We start from the raw sequence: 20,859 nt of genomic DNA on the forward strand, positions 1-20,859 counted from the left end.
AACAGTCTTTCAATTATATTAAACATTCAGAATATCTTATCTTCAGTTTTTAATGTTACTTTTTTTATCATATAATGACTTTTACAGTACTTTTTCCTCCATTTCTGAGCTTTTTCAACATCCTACAGAACATTTTGTCTTTCTGAAATTTATCTTCTATCTTATCAAAATCTTCCCATGACTATTGTTTAATTCTTTTTATCCACTGAATTTATCTGCTAGGAACTTTCAATATTCTTTCTTCTTTTCCCTGAATGTCTGTGTAACTTTTTGAGTCCACGATGAAGTTTGGATTTTTTGTTCCTCATGAACAGCTTTTACCACATATTTTCCTGGCTGAATCAATGAATGTTTTCTTCAGAGTCAACCAATCAATCTCCAATGTTTGGTTCTTGTTTTCAAATTCTAATTTTACTTGAATTTTTACTCATCATCATCATCATCATCAAATTCCTGCCATGTACCCTCAAGGGTACATGACAGGAATTTGATCAAATTGGGTACATGACAGCCTCAAGGGTACATGACAGGAATTTGATCAACATCATCATCAAATTCCTGCCATGTACCCTCAAGGGTACATGACAGGAATTTGATGGTACAGGATATGATAGTACTACATGAAAAAAAAATTACATCATTACTAACTAATTATCTACAATTTTCCTCCAAATCTATCGTCTAAGGCACTTTGTACCATATCAATCCACCTATATCTTGGTCTTCCTCTGGGTCGTTTTGCTGCCAACCTGGCGAAAACACTTATTAGCTCTGCTAACACATTCCTGGATGCTGACAATGTAAATTTTTTCCTAATATCCTGGATTTTAATATGATATTGCCATTGATGCCATCTGTTCACACCTATAATCTTTCTCAGGACTCTCATATCTGCGGTATCTAGTCTTTGGTCAAGTGTTTTACTTCTGACCCAGCTCTCAGATCCATAAGTTAAAACTGGTTTGAACACTGTCTTGTACAGCTAATTTAGTGTTCCGATTAATTTCTCTCTTATTCCATATGAATTTATTCAATTGACATCCCACCATACCAGCTTTGCTGATTCTGTTGTCTATTTCTATATTTAATTTACCATCTTCAGTAAAAATCGTGCCTAAGTATCTGAAATGTTTTACTTGTTCCACAGGTTCTCCATTCACAACACAGTTGACATTTTCAATGATTCTGCCTATTTTCATTGTCTTTGTCTTTTTATTGCTGACCTTCATACCATACCTATTCCAACAGCTATTCAATTTAGTCAGAGAATCTTGCAGACTTCTAGCGGATTTATTTAGAAGTATAACATCATCTGCATAAAGCAAAGAGATGTCATTAACATCTCCAATTTTGATATCATGTTTAATACCACTTTCCTTCATAATGTGATCAATATAGATAATGAATAACAGAGGGGATAATGTACATCCTTGCCTCACACCAGATTTAACATTAAACCATCTTCCTGTACTTCCTTCAATTCTAACTGCTGACTTACAACTCAAATAAAGACTAAGTATTGCTTGATATAATGCCCCATTGACACCATATAACTGCAGCGTATTGAATAGCTTCTCTCTTGGCATCTTGTCATATGCCTTTTCCAAATCGACAAAACTTAAATACAGATCTTTGTTATATTCCCATGCTTTCTTGACTATTTGTCGTAAAGTGAAGATCTGATCCTGACAGCCTCTATTTGGCCTGAATCCAGCTTGTTCTTCACCAAGCTTTTATTCCACAATTCTTCTCAACCGTTTCTCAAGTATACTTGCATAGATCTTGCCAGGAACACTCAGTAGGGAAATACCTCTAATTCTCACATTCAGTTTTATTTCTCTTTTTATATATGGGTACTACGAGAGCTCTACTCCAATCATTAGGAATTCGTCCCTCTGTCCAGGCTTTCTGAACTATGCAGTGCAGCCACTGTAAGACTTTTATATCACCATATTTCAGCATTTCTGAAATATGGTGGTATAAAATCATCTACTCCTACTGCCTTTCCACATTTCAAGCATTTGATTGCTTTTTCTACTTCGAGTATGGATATGTATTCCTGACTGCATGCCTGGTCGGTGTTTTTTACCACTGTGCTGTCATCACTGCTTGTTTCATTTAGCAGTTTTTCAGAGTAATTATTCCATACTTCAAGGACATCTTTTTCTCCCATTTTCATGCCACCTTTATCATCTCTAACTTCTTTTACAGCACTCTTTCCTCCATTCCTAAGCTTCTTCAACAACCTCCAGAATATCTTACCATCTTCTTGATATTTATTTTCTATATTGTTGCCAAAGTCCCCACATGACTTTTGTTTAGCTAGTTTTACACAGTGTTTAGCATTCTTGCATTTGTCTCTATATTCGCTAAGAGCACAAGCTGACTTACTTGATAGGAACTTTTGATATGCTTTCTTCTTTTTCTTCACTGCCTCTTTAACTTCCTGTGTCCACCAGGGAGTTCTGATTTTTTTATCCTTGCAGACAACCTCACCACATGCCTCTCTGGAAGAATCAATCAATGCTTAGATTCAGAGTTTGCCACTGAATCTCCAAGGTTTGATTCCTCTTCTCAAACTCTTTCATTTTTTCCTCAATCTTTGTGTATTTTAGTCTACAGTTCAGATCTGAGAGCTGCTCAACTTTTATTCGCTTTAAAACTTTCTTACGTGTTATTCTTTTCAATATGAAATTCAATTTTATCCTGCTCAAGACTAAATAGTGATTGGTTCCAATTTCAAATCCACTGTACACTCTGGTGTTCTGCACCATAGAGAAAACATCACTATCAACAATAATATAGTCAATGAGACTTTTCTTATTCCTTGCCTCTTCTCTCCATGTGAATTTGTGCACATTTTTATGTTGGAACATGGTGTTAGTAATAACCAGTCCATGTCCTGAGCAGAAATCCAACAAATATTTGCCATTATTATTAGCTTTGCTCTTTTCTCCAAATTTTCCCAAAATATTTTTGTATGTCTCACAATCATTTCCTACTCTGCTATTTAGATCCCCAACAAGGACCAACTTTTCCTTTTTCATTGTGTCAGTTGCTTTCTCTAAAGCCTCAAAAAATTCCTCCACTTCTACCTTAGTAGAACCTTCTGTGGGACCATAGGCACAAATAAGTCTCATTGTCCAGTTCCCCATTCTCATATTTGCCCACATTACTCTACTTGAGACTGACTGCCATTCCAGAAGATTAGTCTCGTATTTTGTGTTGAATACTATGGCTACTCCTTCTTTTCCTTGATTGTCATTGCCTGAATATAACATTTTGTATTTATTGCTCAGAAAGATCTCACCAGTTTTGGTCTTTTTTGTTTCAGTCACCCCTATTATGTCGATCTTGTACTTATCTAATTGTACTTATCTCAGCTAGCTCCATTTCTTTGCCATTCAGGCTTCTTACGTTGATAGTACTGATCTTTAACTCTGGTGATGTTGAGTTGTGGTTTGTTTTCAGATTTGTTCCAGTAGCTGACTTTTCGCCCTGGTTCCCTGGCAAAAACAACGGGGGCCTTGTTTAACCGGGCGACGCCCCAGCCGGCATGAAATTTTGTTATGTCGTACCATCATTTTTTATTTTGGTTTAACCAATAAGAATACAATTTGGTCGGCTAAATCCCAAATTGCCAGCCCATCCTCGTTCGTTCAGTATCCAAGTAGATACCCAACAGAGTGCACCACGAGAAGGTGAGGATTGGACATTAGGTCAGAAGCCCTGGTCGGTTCTCCGCATTCCTTTAAAGGCTATGTGGAGGTCTCCTCTCAGTTATACAGCTTTGACCCTTAAGCACCCCTGAATATTTACTTGATATTTGAATTTACAGTTTACCTCTGAAAGCCGTTTAAGTGACCCATTTAAACAGTTTTTTTACATATTTTTCTTTTCAGCATGATATTCGATTTCATCCCGCTCAAAACTCAATAGTGATCACTTCCTATTTCAAACTCCCTATATGCCGTGACCCTAAACAAGTGTGAAGATACTGCTATCCACAGTTATTGAGACTTTTCATATTACTTGTGTCTTCTCTTCATCTGGATTTGTGTGCATTTTTACTATTTTTATGCTAACACATTGTATTAATGATTAATCCACATCCTGAAATTAATTCTGGAAGGTATTTATCACTGTTATTAGATGTGTTCTTTTTCTCAAAAATTTCCAAACGGAGAGCCAACTGAATAAATTTATATGGAATAAGAGAGAAATCAGTCAAAACACCAAAGTGGCAGTCAAGATAGTGTTCGAACCAGTTATGAATCTGAGAGTTGGGTTAGAAAGAAAGTACTTTATCAAAAATTAGAGGACCACAGATATGATAATTCTGAGAAAAATCAGGGGAGGGAGTACCAATGGCAAAATCAAGATATTAGAAAGGAACACGATATTGTAAGCATTCAAAATGTGTAAGCAGAGCTAATCTATGGTGATATATGACCATGGGTGAGGAAAGGTTAGCAAAACAGGTGTCTGATACCAAGATGTGGGAAAGAGACCCAGAGGAAGATCAAGGTCTAGTGGATTTATTCAGTCAGAAGTGCCTTAGAAGCAAGAAATGTTAGATACAACAATATTGAAATGCTCACAAGTAATAGATTAATTTGAAGGAAAATTATTGACAGGAGATAAATACTAATGTAAATTTAATGACGTCGTGCTGTCATAGTAGCCTGAATACCCGTTGAGGATGCTTTCTCCAATGACCAAAAATTGTTTCATTTCATCCTTAGCTTCTATGGAGGTGTCAAACACAAGTCTCAATGTCAAATTTCCCATTTTGAGGTTCAATCATATTATTCTACTTGAAACTGCATGCCATTCCATAAGATTATTGTTGTGTTGAATAATACAGCCTTTCCCTGATCACAAAAACATCTCATAGTTATTATTTAGAAGTAATCTTTTTTTTTTGTTTTGGTAGCACCAATTATGTCAACATGGTACTTTTCTAATTCTTCTGCCAATATCACCTATTTTCTATTGATAATGGCATCAATTTCAAATTCTGCTGATGTCAAGTTTGTTTAGTAGTTGGCTTTTCACTATTCACCCTGTTTCTCTCTCACAAAAACAGTGGGATGTTTGTTTAATTGGGCAATGCCAGAGCAGCTGGAATAGCATTTTATTATACGGTAACATCAATTTTTGTAAGCCAATACAGAATAAATTTGGTTGGCTAAATCCCAAATCACTAGCCTATCCTCATTTGTTCAGTATCTAGATGCACCAATTGGTTCTCCTCCTAATTATATAGATTTGATTCATTAATGATTTCTTTAAGAGAGACTGTTACACCCTGATACCTTAAGAATGTAGAATTCCTAGCTGTCATGGTGTAACATGAAGAGAAAATAAAATAAAACCCCTGTATAAGAGCTAATAGATGAATTATTTAAAAGAAAGAAAAATATTCTTGCATCCAAGTAAAATATATGACAAAAAAAAAGGTGTTTGTTGAACTAACTAATAAAAGAAGGAATATATTACAGTTGTGATATAAAAGAAAAAATTAGCTAAGTAAGATAGAAAAGATTAGTCATAAGGAACTATATGTGAGAGGCTAGAGATTAAAATATTAAGCAAATTCCTAGAAAATTTGGAAAGGGGATTAATTTAGAGGCTAGCAAAAGAAAAACAATAGACTATCGCTCAGGGTCAATTCCCGGATTTGAGACATCGTCACGGGCTCGCTGGCCAAAGGATGTTTGGCAGAAAAACGCCACCCTAATTGGTCGGTGAAGTCGAATCAAGTAAGGGGCGGAGAAAAGAAATTAAAGAAGGTGCCGTTAGGAGTCAAGGTATAAAAGGGTTAGAACCCCCCCCCCCCAACGAGGCTTTTTCCCGGATAGTTTCTTCACGAGCTCCTTTGTATAGGTTTCACGTGGTTTTCCTGAGTGGCGGGATTGGAGTTAATCTCCGTTGTCACAACAAGGAAACAATAGTGAGCGGGATTTCGATTCCGTATTTCCTATGGTAAGAAACGAGGAATGCAATTTTAGCTAAAGGAAAGAAGGTATTATCTATGTGTTTCATCGTCCAGTGACAACTAAGTGAAAAGGAAATCTGTAAAGAAGTCGGTGTCCACGTGATGAGTTTCACAGCCATTGTATAGATGATTCAAAGTGTGTCCTTAATTCAAGAACAAAAAGTTAAGATCGCGTAAGCACAGATTAATGCCAAAAGAACTTAGGAGTGACCGATTATAGGAGAGTTCATACCAGGATAGTTCAATCGGAAAAAGGTAGAGGCCAATATAGAAAACTCAAGAGAAAAAGGTACTGTAAAATCTCATGTTAACTGAAAATCGTCGGTAATTGTAATCATTATTCTATTACTGAGCTGTTGAAGAGACTAAGGAAATTTATACTAGGACTTTAGTACATGACTGATTATAATGAAAATATACTTGTTAATATTAATATTATATAAGTAATTCATGTGTCCTGAGAATTATGCATGTGTATTGTAATGTATAGGAAAGTTTTAAATGTCAAAGTTATGTGTTAGTACAGTGAAAGGATAATTTAATCTACATAGTTTTGGATAGTTAAATAGAGTGAATTGATCACACATGTCCATGTGCTACAACATATAGCGTATATTCCGAGTAATATAGGGTTAACTAAGGTGTTAATTAGATCTAGAATTATACATATGATTGGATGTGTTGAATTTGTCATGGCGGCATGATCACAATACCCATATAGGATCATAGCCAAATTACTTGTGATAAGCTAATGTTATTTTGTAAATAATTTCTTAGTGTTGAATTGAATTATATTAGAAATTGAATTGTACCATGCTAATGAGTTTAATAAACCTTTGTTCATTGATAAAACAGTTGTCTGAAATTGCTTCCCAATGCACCACTTGAAAAACGTATGAACCTAATCACGCGGGAAATTAATGTGTTAAAAAACGAGATAAAGTGTCACGACTGCAATATTGTTTCACATTCAGACATATTTTAGTAATTGCTCCTTGTTTTTGTATTTAATATCTCAAACTAAATGTCCCAAAAGGCGCAGTATGATATAAATATTAGGGACACTAAGGGGAGAAATTGCTGAAATATTTGTATTTTGGGGTGATATCTCGTGCATAGATAATAGCTGAACATAGATAAGCAGAATTTTACAAGATAGAATAATAATCATAAATTGGGACACAACAAGACCAATATTACTAATTTGATAACATAATAAAATGAACAATTAGCTAATTTTATTTTGCTCATACTTCAGTGTGTTCTTTCAAAATTCATTTTGGAATGTAAGAAAATAGGTTACATGCATCAATCATTTCAGATTCTAGTAACTTTAGTTTATGAGAACATTAAAAAAAATCTCTGTATTGTGAAATCAATAGAATTAACAAAAAAAAAAAAAAAAAAAAATGATAAAGGTACATTTGAATTATAAGAAGTTCAAGTTAAGCCCTGCAAAGAAACTTCAAAATGAGGATATACTTTATTTTTTTGCCAGAATGCAAATGTATCAAACATTAAGAAAAAGATAGATCATTACTCTGAAGCACCAAATAATATCATATATGCATCAAACTCAATAACTATTAGAAATATATAATTCCTTAAAAATATGGAAAGCTTTCTGAATACAGAGATAAAATTGCTATGATATATAAAGTAGCTTACTCCCAGGAAGATGTTGCGAGAATTGTCAAATCCAGCAGCATATACTCTTGAGGTGTGGCTTCCACTTCTTTCTATCAGTATACGGCATGCAAACCTGGAAATTGTACTTTGTGTTACTTTACATTCACCAAGTTTGTCTCCAGGAATAATGTCCATCACAACAAAGTCTATAGGACTTTCTGAAGAACGCCCAATCTACAACAGATGAAATAAAAGGTCACAAAGCAAAAACACTATTTCAACAATAACAGAACAGTGTACATTAGTATCTAAACTATACCATATCTTAGCACATGCTAGCTGCACCTTTTCCCTTCTCAATACATGTACACACTATATATAAAACTGGGATGTGACTTATAATTGTAACTTCTATTTAACAATTAGAAAATCCATTACTATATGATAATATACTACAGATGGAGGGCTTTGGAGGTAGTGGCAATGCAAGACCATATACTCGCTTCAGTGAGTATATTATCTGGCTGGCTGTTTGGATTGCGTCAAAGCAAATAAGAACATTAGGCAGGTATATTATGTCTGAAAACTGTGCATGTATTGTTTCACCCAGGTTTTTTCAAGAATAAAAATTTTGCTGTCAACACCACACAAGGCAAACTCGCCTTCCAGTGAAACTCTTCCACAAAACCGGTTCTCTCCATTATATTAGTAAGGCTGATGTTTAGTAACTCCGCCATTGCTGGTCCCAAGCTCGGATGAGACAGGAGGAGGGTTGTACTTGTGGCTAGCAACCATAATATGGAAAAAACATATTGCTTCAGAAACCTCAACCATTGTCGGAAAACCAACACAAAATCAAGAGGGAGAAGTACTGGGGAAAATGAAGCAAGCTAGTGAAAGCCCCATTGGGGAAGCTGACAGGTGGAAAACTCAAAGAAAAAACCTCTTTAGCCCAAAACTTTTAACCAAAATTGGATGTTCGAATATTAGGACTTTGTATGAAAGTGAAAAAGCTAACTTACTAACCAGAGAAATGGACAGATACAAAATAGAAATACTAGGTCTAAATGAGACAAGATGAAATGGTAGCAGAGAAATCCAACTAACAACAAACAAATACATTTTATATTCTGGAAACCAAAATGAAGATAACACACACAGCAAAGGTGTAGCTTTCATTCTAACTGAATGAAAAAGAGCACTAACTGAATGGAAACCAGTTTCTGAAAAAATCATCAAAGCTAGATTTAAAACTAAATACAGAAATGTGACTATAATAAACATATATGGATCAACAAATAATGCAAAAACAGAAGAGAAAGAAGCCTTCTATGACATGCTGCAAAAAGAAGTAGATGAAGTAAAAAGTAAAGATATGCTTTTAATTATAGGTGACATGAATGCAAAAGTAGGAGATAGTAACGTGGGATATGAACGAATAATGGGAAAAGAAGGTTTAGGAAACTGTAACGAAAATGGGAAAATCCTAAAAGACTTTTGCACTTTCAATGATATAATCATAGGAGGAACCTTATTTAAACATAAAGACAACCATAAACAGACTTGGATATCACCTAATAAGAAATTCAAAAATCAAATAGACCATAGTTTAATAAACAGAACTTGGAGATCCTCTTTGATGGATGTAAGAGTTTGGAGAGGTGCAGATGCCTTAACGGACCACTTATTATTGATTGCAAAAATAAAAATGAAACTCAGAAAAATATTTAAAGGCAAGAACCAAAGAATTAATACAATATATCCAAACTGAAAAACAAGGATACAAAAGACGAATATGAAGTAACATTAAAGAATAAATATGGAAGTCTTGTAGAACAACATAAGGAAATAATAGACATTGAAGAAAACTGGGAAAAAATAAAGAATATACTTAATAGTACTGCTGAATAGGTTCTGGGAAGGCAGAGTAGGAATCACAAACAATGGATCTCTGAAGAAATCATCAAATTATGTGAAGAAAGGAAAGCTTTATGGAATACACTTCTGCAAAGTACAGAAGAAAACAAAAGAAATAGGATAAATGAAAGATACAAGCTTAAAAACGGACAGGTAAAAAAAAGTGCAAGGAAAGATAGAAGAGTTTTCCTGGAGGAAATTGTAAAGAGGCTGAAGAATCAGCAAGTAAATTTGACCCAAAGAGGTTGTTTGAGATAAGAAGAAAGTTAGCTGGGAAGAGCTTTAAAAGAGAAGGGCCTGTAATAAATAAACAAGGGAAGTTACTCACAAATGAAGCAGACATAGAAAAAAGATGGATAGAACATTTCCAAGAAATTTTAAATGGAGAAATAGAAAACCTAGAACAAGAAATACCAGAAAAAGAAATACTTAAAATAAATACAGGAACTATAACTAAACTAGAAATAACTCAGGTAGTGAAGAAAACAAAAAAACAATAAAGCAGCTGGAGGTGACAATATACAGGCTGAACTACTTAAAGCAGATATAAACGCTACTGTTGAAATGCTACACCTGCTATTTAATCAAACATGGGAAAAGGAGGAATGGCCAGAAGACTGGAATACAGTACTCCTGGTGAAACTGCCAAAAAAAGAGAGATATAACACTTGTAAAAATTGGAGAGGGATTTCACTTCTAAATGTTGTAAGTAAAGTATTTACTAGCAATTTGCTAGAAAGAATGAAACAAGAAATTGAAACCTAAACTGAGGAAAGAACAGGCTGTTCAGGCCAAACAGATCTTGTATTGATCAGATAACAACATTAAGAATAACTGTTGAACAGTCAATAGAGTGGCAGAGTAGCCTATATTTGGGATTCATCGACTTTGAACGTGCATTTGATAGCATAGACAGAAAGACTATATGAAAGTTAATGAAGCACTACGTGATTCCTCAGAAAATCATAAATATAACAAAGAAAACTCATGAAAAATACAAAATCCAAATAATAAATAACGGCAAATTATCAGAACCATTTGCAATAAACACAGGAGTAAGACAAGGATGTATACTCTCCACGACCATCTTTCTGATTGTTATTGATTGGGTGATGAGGAAAACATCTGAAGGAAGAATTGGCATTCAATGGGGATGGTCAAATAAAATCAGTGACCTGGATTTTGCAGACGATATATGCCTTTTGGCACAAAAACATCAACACCTGCAAAAGAAAATAGGTAATTTAACCAGGAAGCAAATAAATGTGAATTAAAAATAAATCATAACAAGACTAAAATAATGAAGATAAACCCAAACAAGAATTAGTCTTTGAAATACTAGGGAAAACACTGGAACAGGTAGATAACTTTGTCTACCTGGGATTAGTGATCAGCACGCAAGGAGGAACCAAACAGGACATACAAAATAGAATCCAGAAAGCACAGATTGCATTCAGTATGATGAAGAAAATTTGGGGGTCCAAAGAAATAAAATTAAAAACTAAAATTATGCTTTTCAACACTAATGTTAAACCAGTTTTACTGTACGAAGCTGAGACATTGTCACTAACAAAGGAAAACATAAATAAAATACAGGTCTACATAAACAAATGCTTGAAGACGATACTAGGAATATACTGGCCAAATAAAATAACAAACATAGAACTTTGGGAGAGAACAGGTCAAACCAGAATCAGAAATAAAATCACTAAAAGAAAATGGAACTGGATAGGTCACACAATCAGGAACCCAGATAAAGAAATAGCAAAAATTGCACTAGAATGGAATCCCCAAAGCAAGAGGAAAAGAAGTAGATCCAGGATAACATGGAGAAGAGAACTAGAAACAGAGCAAGATGGCTGAGATGTTCCTGTAAAGAGATCAAAAAAGAAGCTTTGAATAGAGTCAGATGGAAGTCAATTGTTGAGGCCCTATGCTCTGCAGGGAGCGAAGAGGATAGGTAAGGTAAGGTAAGATGTTTAGTGGAATAAAATAGATGTCTAAAGCTAATAACTGACTAACTAAATTTATTTTAGTTAATTAGATTACTAAGCCAGTATTTCATCTTGATAACCAAGGTATCTTCATGGATACAAAGAGATATACTAATCAAGCAAATGCATGAAGGCAAACACAGATCAATTGTAAAAGGTATGCTCATGAAGTCCTAACTGGTGTCCTCTATGAGTGCAGTGATAAACACTTCTCGAAGGTCTCAAAATGATGGTCTTCCAGATTTCTAACAATGTGATGAATCAACATTTGTTTAAGTTTTAGTGCTGTGAGAGATTATAGAAAAGGTCTCTGATTTAAATATGTTTCTGTATTAGATTAATACTCATCAACATGAATGATAATCAACATCTAAGCATCCATACCAGCTTGGTAAGAAGACTGAGCAGTGTTTTTTTCCACACAGCTAAAAGCAATGATACAAAACGGTTGTTTTGTAGTTTACAGTTGCATGAATTTCAGTCTATCATATGCATGTTTGTAGAAGAAAAGCCCCAAGTTCTTATAAAACATTTCAGATCAGCTAACTCAGCACTGACTAGCTTTGTTAAGACTAAACGGTGAAAAAACTACTAAATACAAAAACGAATTTTTAAAAAAAATTTTAACGTCTTTTAATTTTAAGTAGGACAATTTGCCTGTTTTGTGGAATGAAAAACCTTTTCATGTCCATATGAGACTTGCAAACCCACCTCATTTGAAAAGCTTATAAAGATTCCTTGCATTCTTGATCTCTATGAGTGTGGTCCAATGTCATCCTGATGACTGAATTATGGTGCTGCTGATGGAATTTGACTTGAAGTCTTTCTAACAAAGAAAAGCTATTATTCTTTTAAATTTGTCTTGGGTGTGTCTTTTACTATAGTGATTATTATACTGGAAAGCAATGCAACTTTTTCTGAAAACAGAATAACTAAATGTACTAAATGCATTTACTGATGAATTTCGAAATTATTATTATTATTATTTTTGATATTCTCAATGAAGTAAGGATTGGAAACCTACAGCACATTATTATCATGATAAAATGGGAAACTGTAATGGCATATTTTCTGAGCCATATCAGGTCTTCGACAAGTAAGCAGTAGTCATAGCAGGAAGTGAAAATCAGATCACCTAAAGATTTCAGAAAACATCAGTGCTACACAGAGATTCCAACCTGCAGCTTGTTGGTTACAAAGCATGCCCCCCCCACAGAGATATTACCCACAATATTGACCACAACTAAACTTTGTATTACTGTGGTAAATAATCTTAAAAGCCCATGTATTTAACCGCAAGGAATTAACATGCAAGATTGTACAAAACAGAAAATGTCTAAAATGTAAGGTTCAAGGGCAATGCCTTAGAAATCGGCATTGTATATAATGTGAGTAAATTTTAATGTGGTCAGAGTCAGCCTGATACCACCTTCAAGGTCAGTGGTAAAAGGGTGGTATACTTCTGAAGTAGTTCCACCTTTTTAAAAATAGGAATAAATGTGCATATTCAGTGAAAACTAAAAGTGAGCTTTAACGTGAAGGTCAAGACGGTTTGCGCAGGAATGTTCAGGGGCCTCAACCCTTCGTCCAGAGAAAATTTTATAAAGGTCATCTAGGAAAGAAAGAGGAAAAGGAAGGAAGAGAGAACTTCAGAAGAAGTCAATTTGGGGTATTCATCGGTCCAGTTGAAAGCGTGAGGGACAGCCATGGGAGCCATGAAACTACCATTGTGCCTCAATCATCGTACCCCCCCCCCGGCCGATTCATAGACATCGGAAAAAATGTGCTCCAAGCCTTGCGGTTTATCCAAGTGAGACAACGGTGACGATGGAATCTCTGCATGGAAGTCAAACCCTGAAATGGATGGGAAGCCAAAGGAACCTAAGAAGGAACTAGAAACAGGTGTATAATAGCGTTAAAGAAGATATGAGAGTTAATTTCATTGCGTTTGCTTATGATATGTGAAACTTGTCTGAGAAGGGCTGATAAGCTTCTTTGAGTGTTGATATAACTAGTCTAAGAACAGTTTGTTTACAGTTATAGTTAGAATTACTAGTTACAAGTAACAGAGCATGATATTCCTTGAATTATAATGGGATGATAGTTTTTTTTTAATGTTGATATAATATGTTGCATGACTCCATGCATTTTCTAAATGTTAAATTGCTGAAGTTTTAACCTTAAAGTGGAGTTAAGAGAGAATCCTTCCCTATCGTATGATTTTGCATAATTACTGTTTAGTGTAAATAAATATGTTTGTTTTGTATACAAAGTGTGCTGCCCGATCTTTAAGCAATGCACTGTTTCGAAATAAACATGAACCTGTGAGCGAAGGAATTTAACGTTAGCCATGACTGTTTAATGTTAAGAAGGGCTTTAGGATAATTTCAGAGTGAACTCTCCTGGAAGTATTATTATATCTTATACCACAAGGAGAGCACTGGTGGCACAGTCGATTAATCTAAATAAATTTCCAGAGTTCACCCAGTATAGGAAAAATATTAGTCCGTAGAGTAAAGTTAATGAAGGATAAGAATATAAAGTAGTAAAGGATAAAGAGTAACTAAAGCAGTACAGAAATTAATAAAAGTAGAGAATATAGTTACAGAAGAGATTAATAAAAGATTAATAATAGAAAATAAAGCATATAGAGAAATATTACAATGGTGCAGCCAATTACAAAATAAGTGCACACATAAGAAACGCTTACACCGGGTCTTTTCTCACAAATTTTTTCATGTAGTCTGGTTAAAAGATCGGAATAATATTCCCCAGTTATTGTTTTACCCTTTTCAAGATAATTAATAAACAAAATGCCTTTAGCATCCCAAAACACCGATGCTATGACCTTTCCTACTGATGGAACCGACTCTGTCTTCTTTGTTGCTGAACAACCAGCTTCTGTCCACTGTTTTGGCTGCTGTTTGGATTCTGGTGTGTGTAATGAATCCAAGTCTCATTCATAGTAAAAAATCAATGCACAAAATCAGTTTTATTCTTGTTAAAACGCTCCAAGCAACTGTTCAGAGATTTTCATGCGAGTGCATTTTTGATCTGCTGTGAGCAAGTGCAGCACTCATCTTGCACTAAGCTTTTTCATATGCAATTCATGCAAAATATATCCTATACGTTCTTTTGAAATGCCAATAATCTCAGAAATTTCATGCACTTTGACTCGCCGGTCATCCAATACCATATCGTACACGTGATCAACGATTTCTGATGTTACATTTTTGGACGACCATCACGTGGATCATCTTTAAGACTGGTACGGCCACATTTAAACTCGGGAGCCCATTTCTTAATTGTCAAAAACGAAGGAGAAGAGTGCCCATAAACTTTTATGAAGTTGGAATGAATTTCTTTTGGCATTCAATCTTCTTTTATAAAGAATTTTATAACTGCATGATACTCAATTTTATCCATTTCAAGGGATACTTTTGCTTGAGACAGCTGTATAAAACAAACTACTTGATAGAATGACTTGCAATTTCACATGGACAGATGTATCAACTTAGAAAAAAATCTTGCCGATGGTATTGCCATCTATGGTCGAGGCCGAGAACCTTTCACACCAACCTCATAGTATCATGCTGAAAATCACTGAGCTCTTTAGTTCTGTCCATCCTACTGTTAGATTTGTCTATGAAGATTGCAAAAACTATTTGTTTCCTTTTATACTTTTATGAGCCATGGTTTATGGTATACAGTATATAGCCATATCCATCACTATGAATGGGTGTCTAGATATTTTTGATCAGATAGTGTATTATGTTAATAGTCAGTTAAGAAGAGTAAGTCAACTGTATTTATGATTTTATTTTTGTTTATCGGTTGGTTAGAATGTTTTAGATCGTATCTGTGATGGCACACTGACTTCCAAGTCCACATGTTGTGCCCTTCAAAGAATAAAGCTCCAATATATATGTATGTATGTATGTGCATAATAGATACACTTCTATAAGTTAAGTCATTTCTTTTTCTTTCTAAGGAGATCTGACAAAGTCATATTCTCTGTAGAATTACAATTAGTAAATGATTTCTAATTTTCTATATATGTCTAACTTTTAAATTCTTATTAAATACAAAAAATAATTATACAACCATTCTAAGAATTACACAATATAAACTTAAGGAAAATTATCTCTCACTATTATTTAAATTAAGGGGATATGAAATCCCACATTATTTCAAAGCTGAACAAGAAACTCAAAGATTGGAATCAAAGAGTTTCATGCTGAATATAGTAAACTATAAAAATTCTGGCGGATTATAGCGTAAGCTAAAGCACATAGTACAACACTAGGGCAACTCGTTGCAAGGCATCAGCATGAAACTCTTTGATTCCGATCTTTGAGTTTCTTATTCAACTTTGATATAATGTGGGATTTAATATCCCCTTAATTTAAATAATGTTACATTGCCAAAGTGAAGCCTATTGGCTCTTTTATTTAAGTAATTATCTCTCACTTTCTGACTCTCACAGTTAAATTTATTTCTGAGAGATGATATGAAATACCATGCAAAAAATGATTATTACATTCAGCTAAAAGTTTTCTTTGTTTTTCCTGATATGGGAACTTCCTTTGTAGCATTTAACTCATCACTGTCTTCATCATCCTTTATATTATTATTACATTTTTCCCCCCATTAATTCATTCTTTCAGTCTGTCCTACCTCTCAAATTCCTTAATGATGAAAAAATTTTTCCTTCATTTCTTGAAGTAGGCATGAAGATAATCATTCTGACAATAGGTGTTTTCAACAATGAACTATCCTTCAATATTGACTTTCCATTTTTTCAAATTAAACTTTCCAAGTAATTATACTTTATATGCAAACTCTGTTTGCTTACATGTGGATAAAACAAGAATATAATTTTATTACGATTCATCCTGCAGTTGCTTTATCCACCTTCATATTGATATTAAAAATGTCTTCACTGACTTTATACACAAATTTTCATCTAAAAAAAAAAATGCTACGTTATGAAAGCATCATGTTCAAGAGCGTTACAGGCTCACATTATGTACCCGATAAGTTATGTTTTTCTTTATAATTTTCATTTCTAGATCAATTTTGGTACGTTTACACATGGGTTCCTTTTTCAATTTATGATTACTCTTTTCCCCACTGCACATAAACAATAAAAATTATGAAAGCGTATGAATATAAATTCAAAGCAGTTCTTATTTAACAGCAAGGAAGCAGCACATGTGCACCCTATAGGTTATCTGCCTTGCATATGACTTCTTAGATAGCATGCAAATGACATATGCCCTTTCAGGATAATTTACATAATTCTGAATTTATGTAAGTCAAATTTGGGGGACTACCTATATTTAAGTTTCCTTTGTTTTGCCACCACTTGACCACACAGCAGTTCTATTAATATGAAATTATACAACTGCATTTATAAATACAAACAAATAAGTTTTAAAAATATGTTTTTCCAAGTAAAAAAATTGAATTTTAAAGCTTATGAAATGAACACTCAGTATATATATCATAAAAAAAAAACATAATAAGTAAACCACTATTATATGAGATTTTTACATTTTACATTCTATCATCAACTCTTTTGAGTTTGGGATTGTACCAGGAGACCTTGCATTCACTTTGGTGGTTCTCTTGAAAAAATAAAAGAGAGAAAAAAAAAGCTTTATATAACTGAGCAATGTTCAAGCTGACATGTTATCAGATTATGTTGTATTATCATAAGATATATGTAATTTCAGCTAACATAAGATATAATTTGGTCAGCTAATTTTCAATTTGCAAGCATATCCTTGTTCATTAAGTGGATACTTAATAACAAGATGCACCATGAAAAGATAAGAACTGGACATCAATGTGTCCATCTAGTTCTTTGCATTCCTTATAGGCTATGAGGAATGCCTCAAATGGGTGATCTTCTTCCAGTTATGTAGTCTGATCCTCAGGTGAATTCATAAATTAAATACATATTTAAAACTACATTATGGATGCTCTCTATGCATATAAGAAAAATGGATGAATGCCTAAAACAATTTATTCAAGATGATTACAAAAAAAAAAGAGGTGAAGACAGGCTAATAATGAAAAGTGATGAATAACAAATGCTCTCATTACTGAGAACAGAATTATATTAGTATAAAAAGTGCACAACAATTTCTTAATTTTTAATATATCAATAAATTATTTTATTTAAACAAGATTTCAACAGTAAAAAACAAAACAAAAACGAATCCCGTTTTTTAGTTAGATTACTATTATTACACATATTTAATATAATCCAAAATTACATTTACTTACTTGGAACATATCCATATCATCATCTGGCATGTATTCTACAATTACAGCTTGGGTTCTAGATAAGGTATAAGATATAGAATGTTGTTTACTGTCAAGAATTGCCTGAAATAAGAAAATACAAGATTAAAGAAAAACAAATCTTTTATTATTTCATAAAATTCAGGTAACTATTAAAAGGAAGTAATACAGAGAATGCTTAAACTAGAAAACCTGGCAATTAAAAATAATATCTCTTTCTAGCAATTATCCCTTCACCTGTATTATGTATGGTCTGAAACTGATATCTCCTGATTAGCGACATTCAAATAATAGATTTTATAATTTTATGTTTATTAATATAAAATTAAAAAGACTATCAAAAAAGTTTGTTTTAAAAAATAAACTTTTATTTTATATATGAGGTCTGTTCAAAAAGTTCTGGGACTTATTTAAAATATATACAAAAGCTTATGAGCTATAGGAACATATCTGCCCTACCTCAATAGTGTCTCCAATCCCCCCCCCACTTCTTTGAGTTGCTCTATCACATTTTATTTAATTTCATTTATGTCTTGAAACCTTTGTCCTTTAACTCCACATTTTAGCTTAAAGGATAAAAAAAGCTACCCAGAACAAAATCTGGTGAACAAGTTGGGTGAGGCATGACTATGATGTTCTTTTGAGCCAGAAACTCACCAGTTTCAAGAGCTGAGGTCTTGGCACAAACTTTGCAGCAATAATCCTCCTCATTTCTAAATCGTCTGTCAGAATTTGGTGGCAAGATCCAAACGAGATTCCTGTTTCACAGGTTAGCTCTCAAACATTAATTTACTGATTGTTGATGATTTTATCAAAAATACAAGCCATCAAATTGTGGATGTCAAGAGTGATAGTCATCTTCAAATGAAATTTAACCATCTTCAAATCTTTTGAACAACTCAAATGTCTTTACATGGCTTGAGGCAGTGATTCCCAAACTGGGTTCTGCAACAATTATAGAGGAACAAAAATTGCAATGAAATGAAATATATATTTCATCAAGAACAAATGAATTTGGTAAAAACTAAACAAAACAAAAACTGTCAGCTTTCATGCAAAATTTTCAGTTATTTCAACTCTGATTTAGGGATGAACTTAATTATCACTCCATTACTACCTTCTTGGGAGACAAATCACAGTATGACAACCACACCCATAGGATCATATGTACATCAGGTATTTTTTAATTGAAAGTGGGTGGACTACTTGTATTTTTTCCATGGAAAAACATACTTCTACCATTGTGTTCTCAGCATTATTTGAGAACAAAAGTGAAATAATTGTGCTTTTTTTTTTTTTTTTTTGAAAACTAGTTTTCTGGTAAAACAGCAGTGACCAATGGTGCAATTGGCTAGTGCATTCGGCTGTTAACCAAAAGGTTGGTGGGTCGAGCCCACCTTGGGGAGATGATCATTATTATTTCACCCTTTTTTGGGAATTTTTGGCATTTTTAGTGTACCTCGCCAAAAGTTATAGGCATTAGTCAGACTTGGCTAACAGTAGATGATGTAGTTACAGGGATTGAATGTGAAGGATGTAATATTTTCAGGGAAGACAGAGAAGAGAGTATGGGGGGAGGAGGAGTACTGCTGATGTTAGTAGATGAATTGCAACCAAGGAAGTGACTGTTCATTTGAAGCAATCTGGTGTGAGATTAAGACCAGTAAGACAAAATATACAGTTGGTTGTTGCTATAAGCCAGGGAGTTCCACAGATGATCTGGTAGAAATGCATCAGCAAATTAGTACAACGTGTACAGATTGAGTGATTATTATTATGGGGGACTTTGACTATGGAGATATAGATTTGAAGGAAGGAAGATCACATGGCAGGAAAGAAATGGAATTTATACACCTACTAAGAGATAATTACTAAAGGCAGCATGTGATGGGGGGGGGGGGACTTGTCACAGGATCAGAAGAGCCATCCATAACCAAGTTGACAACATTTGGGAAATTGTAAAACATGAGGAATATTCTATCAAGAAGGGATATTTGTGAAACTACAAGGCAGGTGATTATGACATGCTTAGGAAGAAGCATAAATCTGTACCATAGCATAAAACACTGCAGGGTAAGGATGTTAGTAGTGCATGGGATATAACTAAAGGTCATTTAGAGGAAGCAGTATTAAATTGTATACCTAGGGTAAAGAGGGTTAATCGGGTAGGAGTTAGATGGATGAGTAATATCATTAAGCACGAGCTGCAGAAGAAGAAAATGCTGTGGAGGGTATATAAAGAGAAAAGTGACCAGCATGACAAAGAAAGCAAAATCAGATTATGAGAAGAATCCAGCTGAGCAGGCCAAAGGAGATCCCAAAGAATTCTTTCGTTATGTGGCAAGTAAGAATGACTACAGAAGATTAACCTTAATGGGTGATGATGGTCACAAGGAGACAAAAGAGAATAAAATTATTGAGTTACTAAATGACCACTTTGCAAGGATATATCATCCTAGTGAGGTTACTTGTTTAATTTAAGTCTCAGCTCTGGTAGAGTGCTTTAAGTGCTGAGATTATTCCTTTACATAAGGGAGGTTCTAAGACTACAGGAGCAAATTATAGACAAATCAGTATCTTGGGAGTGGTGGTAAAAGTACTAGAAAAACTGGTAATAAAGAGAATTCTAGAATGGGTAGATAAAAATATGATAATGTATGAGGATCAACATGGCTTTCTGAAGGATGATTTTCTAGTCTATCCATAAGGCCAGCTTGCAATAACAAGGAAATCCATATACACGCAAACTAGAAACTGGACAAGGAGATAATTGGTCCAGTATTATGTCTATTAACCCTCCTACCAGCCGAGGTGGATGAAATAGCCAGACCCCCTTGCATTTAGTCATGCCTTAGTAATTTATTAACTTTTTATAATAGAGAAAAGGCTGAGCTGGATAAAGGAAATGGTTACACGATGATTTTGATGGATTTTGCAAAGGCATTTGACAGAATTCCACATGGAATGCTGTTATGCAAATTAGAACAATTGGGAATGGATATGACA

The 20,859-nt window shown here is 34.1% G+C and overlaps 1 protein-coding gene across 1 annotated transcript in view; it reads right to left on the minus strand.

Moving 5' to 3' along the window:
* Positions 1–20,859, minus strand: part of Pli (E3 ubiquitin-protein ligase pellino) — a 157,750-nt gene that overhangs the window by 86,726 nt on the left and 50,165 nt on the right. The window contains exons 4-5 of the mRNA XM_090398813.1: positions 17,836–17,937; positions 7,670–7,864 (exon numbers count right to left, since the gene is read on the minus strand). Coding sequence (XP_090254939.1) covers positions 7,670–7,864; positions 17,836–17,937 — 297 coding nt within the window. The remainder of the gene's footprint in view (positions 1–7,669; positions 7,865–17,835; positions 17,938–20,859) is intronic.

The sequence above is a fragment of the Typopeltis vanoorti genome, chromosome 10, assembly GCF_054136105.1.
Source record: "Typopeltis vanoorti isolate ZY-2024b chromosome 10, IOZ_Tvanoo_1.0, whole genome shotgun sequence".
Lineage (NCBI taxonomy): Eukaryota > Metazoa > Arthropoda > Arachnida > Uropygi > Thelyphonidae > Typopeltis > Typopeltis vanoorti.